This window comes from Chenopodium album, chromosome 8, assembly GCF_948465745.1.
Source record: "Chenopodium album chromosome 8, dcCheAlbu1.1, whole genome shotgun sequence".
NCBI classification, from domain to species: Eukaryota; Viridiplantae; Streptophyta; class Magnoliopsida; order Caryophyllales; family Amaranthaceae; genus Chenopodium; species Chenopodium album.
In genome coordinates, this window is record NC_137841.1 from 686199 (window position 1) to 696886 (window position 10688).

Genomic DNA, 10688 nt, shown 5'->3' on the forward strand with positions numbered 1-10688 from the left:
TTGTTTTGGATTTTACATAGTATACCCTCTTTTTTTTTTTTTTTTTTTCCAATACTACTTCAAATAAATTTCAAATTGTTTTAGGATCACAAAATTAAATTTTCTTCTAAAGGGAAGATAAAATTTTATTTTACCACAAATAATTACAAGCATGATTTCACTACCACTTAATGAATTCTTTCCCCTAATTTTTTTTTGTAGGAAATTAGTCCTTTAATTTATCATAGTAATAGAGATTATATTCATCTATTTTCTTCTTTCTTCTCCAATATTTTTATTTTTTATTTTTTTATTTTTTTGAGGGAAAGATATTAAGGGTTTTTGATTTCACTACTACTAGCTTAGGACCCGTGCCATGCACGATAATTAAAAAAAAAAACATGTAAAAGTATCATCGACAAAATACAACTTTAACATAGGTTGAGTTTTATTTCTTCTTATTTTGATATAAAATTAAACATGGAAGATAACAAAAGAGTTGATTAGACCATGAGTATATTAAAATTATGTAATACACCCAATGGGTAGGATAATAATCCCAATTTAATGATATTTGGTCAATCTTTTTTCCCCAACAAAATATAATAATATGATAATATTTATAAAAAAAATTTAAAATTGCATATATAAGATTAGGGTTTATAATAGATTAATAATTATAATGTTAAGATATATTGTTGTACTCCCTTCATTGTTCATTCCAGTATGTTTTTTGCATATAGTATAACTAGATGAAGCCCGTGCGCTGCACGGTTTGTTTAAATTTTATTTTAAAAAAATTTATAAATATATTTATGTACTAAAATTTCTTATATATTTAGATAAAATTCCTGATATCAAAAGATAATATTTTTTATTTAATTAATTTAAACTGGAAAACCTCATTCGCCAATTTTGCTTACGTGTCATTTAAATTATTTAATTCTAAAAGAAATTAATAATCTCGTATTTAATTGGCTACCACTAAAATTGTTTATCTTACGTGGCGCGCTAAAAAATTAAATCCTATATGGCTCTCTAAAAACTCGGGAAAAAACACCCCTTTTTATATATACTTATAAAGCCCGTGCGATGCACGATTTGTTAGTATTTTTTTTTTAAAAAAAAAATCATATATATGTGATTAAAATTGTTATTATATTAGTTTTAAAATATTAGAAAATTCCTAATTTCCTCAAAAAAAAAAAAATAAAAAAAAAATTCCTAACCTCAAAAGATAATATTTTGTACTTAATTAATTTAAACTTTAAATCTCATTCGCCAATTTTGCTTACGTGGCATTTGAATTATTAAATTGTAAAAGAAATTAATAATCTCTTATTTAATTGGCTACCACTTAAATTTATAATCCTACATGGCGCGCTAAGAAAATTAAATCCTACGTGGCTCTCTAAAAATTCGGGGAAAAACTCCCCTTTATATATATATATTAGATTAGGCGAGAAACCAATTAATTTTTTTTAAAAACAAAATTCCCATTTTATATTAAAAAAAAGATTAAGAGAAAAATTGCACGGGAACTTAAATTGTTGTGCATTTAATACACTTTGTAATAGTGGAAAACATAAATAAATTTATAATCAAAATAGAATAGTGTTATTTTTGACCAAGAAAGAAATAGAATGATGTTATATTTTTTTTCCAAGAAATACATCCTATTATGTTATTAGTACTTAAGTAGGAAAATTTATAAAAAAAAAATATTGAAATTTCTCAATGAAAAATATTGCAAGAACAAAATCACAATAACAATAACAATAACAATAATAATTAATTCATCGGGGTTTTATTAAATATTGTTTCACAATTACCTTATTTAAAATAATTCCTATTAATAATTGTAAAGAATAAAATATGATGTATTGTGCTCTTTAAAGATATGGCATATGGAGTAATATTTATAAGATACTGGCTTAGGTCCCGTGCCATGCACGGTAATCTACAATTATACTCCGTATATAGTTATAGCTTATTAATTGATAAATATTAATCATAAATTAGTTGATGAATAATATAAGTATGTGATATGTCGATTTTTTAGTTGTAGCTTCTAATACACAACTAAAACAAAAATAGGCAAAAAATTTGAGCATTTGTGATGTTGTAAAATAGGCCACAAAATTGTTTTAAGAATACAATTTTTATTGTATAGCTGTTCAAGTTTTTTAAGATGATTTGTGAATTATAAATATAATAATTACTACGTATTAATATGGAACATTTTTTTTTTTGTAAATAATTTGTTTCCTTAAGCAATAGATTTTTTTTTATTAAAAAAAATAACTAAGGACACACCAGAGATGACATGTGTCATTTAGTATGTAATTATTGATTGATGATTATTGATTGATTAATTGATAATACAATTAGCACTTCCTTGTAGAATAATAAACCTAGCATATCTAACTTATTCTAGAATTATCATAAGGGTATAATGGACATCTACTAAATATATATTATATAACAAAAACTAAAATTGGAAAAAAAATTATTATTGATTAGTTGTGTTGAAAATGTTTTTAAAATAGTATACGTTATATTACATTAATGATGCATGTTAATCTCAATATAATTATAGACAACGTATGACTTTTTATTTATGAATTAATTTAGTTAAAAAAAAACCCCAAAATACAATGTACTTCAAAAAAAAAAGCTAAGTAGATTTTTTTTTTATTTTTTTTATTTTTTTTTTTAAAAAAAAAAAAAAACTTAAACTTGCCATCATATATTGAATTGGCAAATTTTTTTATGATAGTTTGACATATGTCCAAAATGATCGACATAAACATGCCCTGTTTTAGTAATAGTTAATTGTTTTTTTGAAGCAAAAAAAAAGTTATAAGTTGGTAAATTTTTTATGGAAATACTTCGTATTAAATAGAAAACTAACTCAATTATTATTGTTTCATACCATTTAAAATCAACCCCATGAAGATTTTTTTTTTCCAATTAACCCCACTATTGTGCAACTATATATATATGGTAATTTAAATGTTAATATTGTATTTTTGGCTTCGTTATTTTATACTCTCCACCATATTCCGCGTGTCATTCCTGGTGTCTATTTTAGTATTATGTTATTGATTGATGATTGGTGATTGGTGATTGATGATTATTAATTGATTAACAAATTCTTATCGTTGATAAAATATTCGAAATGGGTCAAGCCTTAACATAATATCTCGTGCCAAACCCTGAAAAATATAACGGACTTTTTGGGTTTTTTTTTTGGCCAAATTTGAGTTTTTAACTAAAAATATTTCAATTAGTATTATGTGCACCATGGTGCACCTAGAAATAGGTGCACCTTGCCCAATCCACACCCAACACAAGAAGCCCAAACGAAAGAAGCCCGTGAAGTGTTTTTTTTTTTTTTTTTTTTTTTTTTTTTTTTTTTTTTTAATATAATAGTTCCTCCTCTCTCCAACTGTCAAATCTATTTAAGTTAAAAAAAATGTCATATCTATTTTTATTTCATTTTAAAAAATTTCTCTCTCCTCTCATAAATTTAAAACCTTCCTCAATGAATTCTTTTGTATTTTCTCTCTCCTCTCACTATTTTTCCCTCTCTAAAAACTGCAATCTACCATGACAAAAGACAAAAAACACACGAAATCACCTTCAAAAAAATAAATAATACTTAACTTTTTTGATTTTCCTATATTTATGTTAAATAAATTTGCTAATATAATTCAACAAATTGTAAAATTGAAACTATATTCTACTATATAATTATCTTTTTGACTTTTTTAAAATTAATTTTTTTTAATTTTTTTTTGGTTGAAAATCAAAATTATTTGCTCCTACCGAAGAGGATAAAGATGTGTAAGTAATTTATTGTTTAAGTTCGCAATTTGTTTTTAAATTGTACAATTAGTTAAATGTTCAACAACTAAACACCAAAAAAAAAAAGAAATTCGATGATGTATCTAAGAAAAAACCAATTGTTAAAAACTTCTGAACCCCAATTACAAACCACTGAACACCCTACAAAGCCTCTAAACCCCTACAAAACTTTTGAACTCCAACCACAAACCACTGAACACCCTTCAAAAACTTCTGAACCCCTACAAAAACCTCTGAACCCAAACCATAAACTATTGAACACCCTACAAAAACCTCTCAACCCCCTCAAAAACTTTTGAACCACAACCACAAACCACTGAACACCCTACAAAAACCTCTGAACTCCATATAAAAACTTTTGAACCCCAACCATAAAACACTGAACACCCTTCAAAAACCTCTGAACCCCCGACAAAAACTTCTGAACCCCAATCACAAACCACTGAACACCCCCCAAAAACCTCTGAACCCCCAAAAACTTCTGAACCCCAACCACAAACCACTTAACACCATACAAAAATCTCTTAACTCTTTACAAAAGTTCTAAACACCAACCACAAACCACTAAACACCCTTCAAAAACTTCTGATCCGAACCCTTACAAAACCTTTGAATTCCAATCATAAACCACTGAACATCCTTCAAAAACCTATGAACCCCCTACAAAAACTTCTGAACCACAATCACAAACCACTGAACACCCTTCAAAAACCTCTGAACCCCTAAAAACTTCTGAACCCCAACCACAAACTACTAAACACCGTACAAAAATATCTGAACCCCCTACAAAACTTTTGAACATCAACCACAAACCACCGAACACCCTTTATAAACTTCTGAACCCTTACAAAAACCTTTGAAGCCCAATCATAAACCACTGAACACCCTACAAAAACCTAAACTTATGAACCCCAACCACAAACCACTGAACCCCAACCACAAACCACTGAACACCCTTCAAAAACTTCTACACTTGAAGACACTGCTCAGAATGCCAAATGTTCAGATTTATAAATTATAAAGTAGAGAAATAAAATTAAAAATACATAGATTTAAAACAAAAATAAGTTCATAAGTAATTTATCACATGTTCAAAATTATAATAAAGATGTTCGAAATTCCAAAAATACATGTTATGTGTTTACAGAAAACGTATCATACGTTCACATTTTTAACTTAAAATGTTCAAAATAGTAAAATATAATCAAATATAGAACTGTTCATAACAAAATGCACAATTATCACTAAAAAAATCAAAAGAATATAAAAGCTACATATTTCGAAACTCAAACCTAGCCATGGTGATTTAGATAATGAAATCTCATGAAAAATAATCTCACCATCGTCTTAACCGCCTTCTACTTGACGACGACGCCATTTTTAGCTTCACTTCATTGTAAAACTCCATTAACAAAGCTTCAAATCGAAGGTTGAAGAAAACAAAATTTGAATTTAATCTATTATAATGAAGAAATTCACTCTATGGTGATTAACAATATGAAAGAATTCAATTAAAAGGATGATGAACGAATTCAAGAGAAAGAAAAATAAAATAGAGAGAAAAATAGAGGAGAGAGAAAATAGAGGAGAGAGAAAATAAAAGAGAGAAAAATCAGAAATTAGAAAAGTAGAAGAGGAAAGAGAATAGAGATAATATTTTAATTGGTGGTTCACATAGAACTATATGCACCATGGTGCATCTTATAATTTGCCAAAATATTTTTTTAGAATTCTCCGAATCTGCCATATTTTCGGGCCGGACCTAAAGTTGATCACCTCTACAAATTCCGTCCCTTAATTCGTACGGAGTCTACGGACTAGTACAGTAGTACTACCATTAGGCATTAACGCCAAAACGTGAAAAAATTCCTAAGAATCCTAATTTGTATAGAAACTCACGAGTCAAGAATCCAAAACGTGTCTTTCAAAAAAAAAAAAAAAAAAAAATCAAAACGTGAAAAAATTCCTAAGAATCCTAACAGAAACGACAATGTGTTTGAACGAATCTGATTATGAAATTTCCCGCGAAATTCTTGACGAATTTGTGCGCGTTGCCAATGAAGCCGCCGATGCTGCCGGAATTGTGGTGAAGAACTTCTTTGGGAAACCTCAATCCATTCAAACCTTTGATAAGTGTGACGAAGGTATGATTCTTAGATTTGAATTTTGCGCTTTAATTTCCAGTTTTAGTTGATCAATTCGGTTGATTTTTTTTTTTGGTTGATTTTGTTGCTATTAGATGGATGTATTGTTGAGCAAACCACTACTGCTGATCTAGCTGCTGAGGTTGCTTTAATTTCTGTGATTTTACAGAATTTTCCTGATCATTTGATGTAAGTGATCGATGTTAAACCTTGTTTTTGGAAATTGATTGAATTAATTTGTTGAGCAGAAATTTGAAAATTTGATTATAAATTTTTAGTTTTGGCGAGGAGAGGGGTTGGTTTCCGGAGGAGAGGGATGCTGATTATGTTTGGGTTTTAGACCCGATTGACGGGACTACAAGCTTCAAAAACGGTAAGATAATCTTTGCCTCACTATAATACTCTTTCTTTTTCGAGTTTTATCGTTCTTTGAATTGATTGTTTCTGCTTGCTTTTTATAGGAGTTCCTTTGTTTGGCACGCTCATCGCCCTTTTGTATAAGAGTAAGCCGGTATGACTCGTTCGCTCTCTAGCTATGGCTAGTATCCATGCTTTTTTGTGTTTTGTGCACAATGAATTGTTAGTAGAATTGTAAATGCATCATATTGTATGTTTATGAAGTATTTTGTGCACAATGGACTTGTTAATAGGATTGTAGATGCATCATATATACTGTATGTTTTAGATGTATGGAGTTGTTTAATTTATCACTCAACTGGTTAGATTTTGGGAATCATTGACCAGCCAATACTGCGCAGAAGATGGGTTGGAGTGCAAGGAAGGAAAACTACAATGGATGGTTTGCCTGTACAGACCCGCCCTTGTCAGCATCTTTCACGAGCAACACTGTGAGTATACATCTGCACAATCACAACTCCTTCACTGATTATACTCTCTTTGTTTAAATTTTATTTATTTTTTGATAGAGGGAAAATATTATGAACTTAAAAGCCCCAGCTGCCTTTGCCTATAATGACGCCAATAAATTTACTTTTATTCATTAACAATCATAGGAAGACGCAACTCCATTACAAATTCTACCATTTCATTCCAGCCAAATTGTCTGAGTGTAATTAACATATTTTGATAGGATCTGGTATAATTTAAGCCTTGTGTTCAGCTGCTTATGTATTCATTTGGAACTTCCTCATCATCAAAACTGATATTCTGATCAAATTGTTTCCTGTTAAATAGTTTGTGGCATTTTGTTCAAGACTGGCAATATTTTGAACCAGTCCATGATCTGTTTGAATGCTTGAAAATTTCATATCTTTATCTTTGCTTAGAGAAATTGTTCTCGCTTCAATTGTCTATGTGAGCTAGAATACACAACCCTCCAACGCTGGCCTTTGTATCTGGCTATTTGCCATCTCCGAACTGTGCTATTGGAGTGTTTGGCTAACATCATAAGCTTTTCATAGTGATAATTTGCTAACAATAATCACCATTTGATCCCTCTACAATGCTTTTAAATTAATGGATTAATTCTGCCCATCAAACTGCTTTTCGAAACTGTTTCTGATGTGTGCCTTGAACCCGCTCTAACTATGAATTATCAGGAATTTTTCTTCTTAATCTAACATATAATATGATGATAAAGGTTGATTATGTTTACCTTTGTGACTGTGAGTCAATTTTTTTCCTTTCAAGGAATAAAAAAACTTACTGAGCGTGTGAGCCATGATAGGTCAATGTTTCAAAATTGTTATGCCACCTTGCTTCTTTCCCCTCTTGATCAGTCGTGGATCATTTCATACGAATGGACAATCTCATAAACACTAGCTAGTGATCTTTAAATATTTACTATAAAGACATATTGAGATTTGAGAACAGAAATTCCTGAACTCGATCTTGCTTGCTTTCTAGTATTTGGCTGTTCCTTTCTGAAATCTAAAAGACTAAATTGAATGTGAATAGAATGTTACTTAACAATTACTATAGATTCAGGAAAAACTATGATGATGATGAAAGATATACAGTTTGTTGACTGTATGTTCTCTTAAGTTTTGGAATGAATCTCCCTTTTGCCCTTATTTTTTTAGTAGGGCAATTTTTTTGTTTTGTTTTGTTTTCTGTGGGAAGTAGCCTTTATACTTTGTATATTCTTGTTTAATTTTTAGATCTGTTGGTTTGATATGAAAAACCTTATATTTCAAAGTTTTCAAATCTCTAGAACTTGGTGATGTTTAACTAACTTATATTCTTATATGTATGATTTGCTTAATCCTCTTTTTCTTTTTTGGTTTTTTTGACTTACTTCCGCCTTATGAATTTGTTTCTTTCAGATATGCATCTAGCCCACTGCATTTTAGTGATGAAGAACGAGAATACTTCCTACGTGTCACAGAAAAGGTGTGTAGTTGAGTATTCATGGTTTGATCTTATCATTAAGATATCAATAACATTTCCATAACTAGTTAATTTTATTTGTGGTCACTAGAATCTCCGAAGTTATTTGGATCTCCTGAACACAATTGTATAAATATAAGGAGAGGGTGAATAAAGGTCACAGTGCTTGAATTGAAGAAATATCTTTTATGGTTATTTGAGGTTTTTTGAACTTTGATTGAAAGGGCCTAAAGTAGTTAAGTTACAGCCTTACAGGCAATTTCACAGGAAGTCGGTAATTCTTCATGAGTATGGTGAATTTGCAACTCTTTTTGGTTCCTTCAACCTATTTTTTGTTATCCTGCTTCCAGTATTACATAGTTTCTAATCAACGTTTTAAGATGGTCATACTTTCCTGAACACTTTGTATGGTTTTGTAAACTGAGAAGCTTAATCTGTTTAGTAATTAATTTTATGTAAACCAACCTTGCCAGTTTGTTTTTTCTGTTAGAGGTTCGTTTTATCTGTTGATGTGAGATAAAACCTATTTCTGCCCTGAATTTCTTTTATGCAGGTTCAAGAACCAATATATGGTGCTGAGTGCTTTACTTATGGACTCTTAGCTTCTGGATTTATCGATGTCATTGTCCAGTCTTTTCTTGGTGTGAATGATATCCTCTTTTTATGGATCCATCCCTCTCTCTATGTGATCTATATATCATAAAATGTATTGGTGTAATGTGTTGCAGGTCCAACTTAATCTTGCTAATATCTTAATGATTTTTTTCTGCAGCCATATGATTTTCTCGCTTTTATACCAATCATAGAAGGTGCTGGAGGTATTATAACTGATTGGGCTGGTCAGAAACTAAGGTGGCAAGCTTCTCCAATGTCCATAGGTAATTTACTGCAAAAATTTCTTTTGTTTATGTAAAAGTTCGTGTTCATAAAATATTCTGGTTGAGAACACTCAACTTGTATTGTAGATAGACTTGTAGTTTGAAATTGAATTCCTTAATATCATAAGCCTATTGGTGTGGCAGGTCCAACTTATTATCGCATAATTGCTTCCGGAGATGCCCAGGTCCACCAGGATGCTTTGGAATATCTTACAATTGCATGAGTCAGAGCTTCAGTCTAATAGGATATGCATGTGTCAAATATATAAGACTTTGTTGCTAACTACTTACTCTGTTCGTAAATAATTGATACATTTTCCTTCTATGGAATTTTACTATTGATTACTACACATTCATTTTTCTTAACTTTATTTTCACATGGTATCGAGAATAACTTGTCTTCTACATGTCTCAACTCTTCCAATTTCATTTATATGCAAGCCCAATGGATAGGTAATAATTGTTTGGTTCAAGTCTTGCACCAGATTGTAAAAGTAGCAAAATACTGAACTAAAAGGACAATACCGCCATATTGTCCAACTTCAGTCTTGCTACTTTTCTTGAGGGTCAAAATTCTGAGGTAGATTACATTGAAAGAGGACCATGTATAATGAGGTGCCTCCGTGCCTGTTTGTCAAATTTATGGAGAAATCACAGAATATAGTGTGTATTCATTTGGTGTGCCTCTTATTGTGCTCTTAACAGGAAAAGATGCACCTTTTTCTTCTACCAGCATTGGAGAAATTACCAAGTCAACCAATTTTTGCTTATTTCCAATGGTAGCCAATTTTTATTTCGATTATCTTTGGTAGCCATATACTTTTATAAATTTTCAACCGTAATTAATACGGAGTAATAGTGTATTGAGTGCAGGAGTGCATCTATAGTGCTTGCACTTAGGTACACAGCATTTGAAGAATACCAAAGGCCAACCATGGTGGATTTGCAATCGAACTTTACAACATGATCAGGGCCTCTAACCCTATCCCTACCACCATTAATGTTGTCTGAATGTCCATGCTACAGCCTCTCTTTTTCTGTTCATTACAATTGATCAATAGTGCATATGGCTTTGATTAATTGTTGTCTCATTTTTCTGTTCGGTGCTCTTGTTGAATGAATAGTATTATGTAGATCTGTTTGTTGAAAGTTTCTTCCAATTTTCCAAAACATCACTGAAAAGATACTTTTTATCAATCACTTGCAAGATCGCAAGCCAGTAGACATACCCCTTTGCTTGTTCATCCTACTTGTATATCGTTTAATTTGTTAAATGTAAGAGTATATCAGCTCAGCAAATTTCATCTAAATGAAATAAAATTACCCTAATAATATTTGAAAAAGCTTTTCCTTTTCCTTTTCCTTTTCCTTTTCCCTTGCTTTTCCTTTTGCACTTTTTCATGCATTATTATTATTAATTATGTTATCTTTGTAAAAGCTAGCAGTAGATGTAGATTTGTGATGACTA

The 10688-nt window shown here is 30.4% G+C and overlaps 1 protein-coding gene across 1 annotated transcript; it reads left to right on the top strand.

Annotated features, from left to right (window-relative positions):
- The first annotated feature begins 5611 nt into the window (after positions 1–5611).
- Positions 5612–9570, top strand: LOC145555565 (bifunctional phosphatase IMPL2, chloroplastic-like). Its single transcript, XM_081617304.1, has 9 exons — positions 5612–5993; positions 6089–6182; positions 6272–6366; positions 6455–6504; positions 6717–6841; positions 8279–8345; positions 8896–8985; positions 9115–9220; positions 9365–9570. Exons 1-9 carry the CDS (start codon positions 5840–5842, stop codon positions 9442–9444), a joined length of 861 nt encoding a protein of 286 aa, XP_081473430.1. The 5' UTR covers positions 5612–5839; the 3' UTR covers positions 9445–9570.
- Positions 9571–10688: the final 1118 nt, after the last annotated feature.

Coding starts and splice junctions, on each gene's coding strand:
- LOC145555565 (XM_081617304.1), top strand. CDS start 5,840: ATGTGTTTGAACGAATCTGATTATGAAATTTCCCGCGAAATTCTTGAC. Junction 6,367..6,454: donor GACTACAAGCTTCAAAAACG/GTAAGATAATCT, acceptor TGCTTTTTATAG/GAGTTCCTTTGTTTGGCACG. Junction 6,842..8,278: donor CATCTTTCACGAGCAACACT/GTGAGTATACAT, acceptor TGTTTCTTTCAG/ATATGCATCTAGCCCACTGC.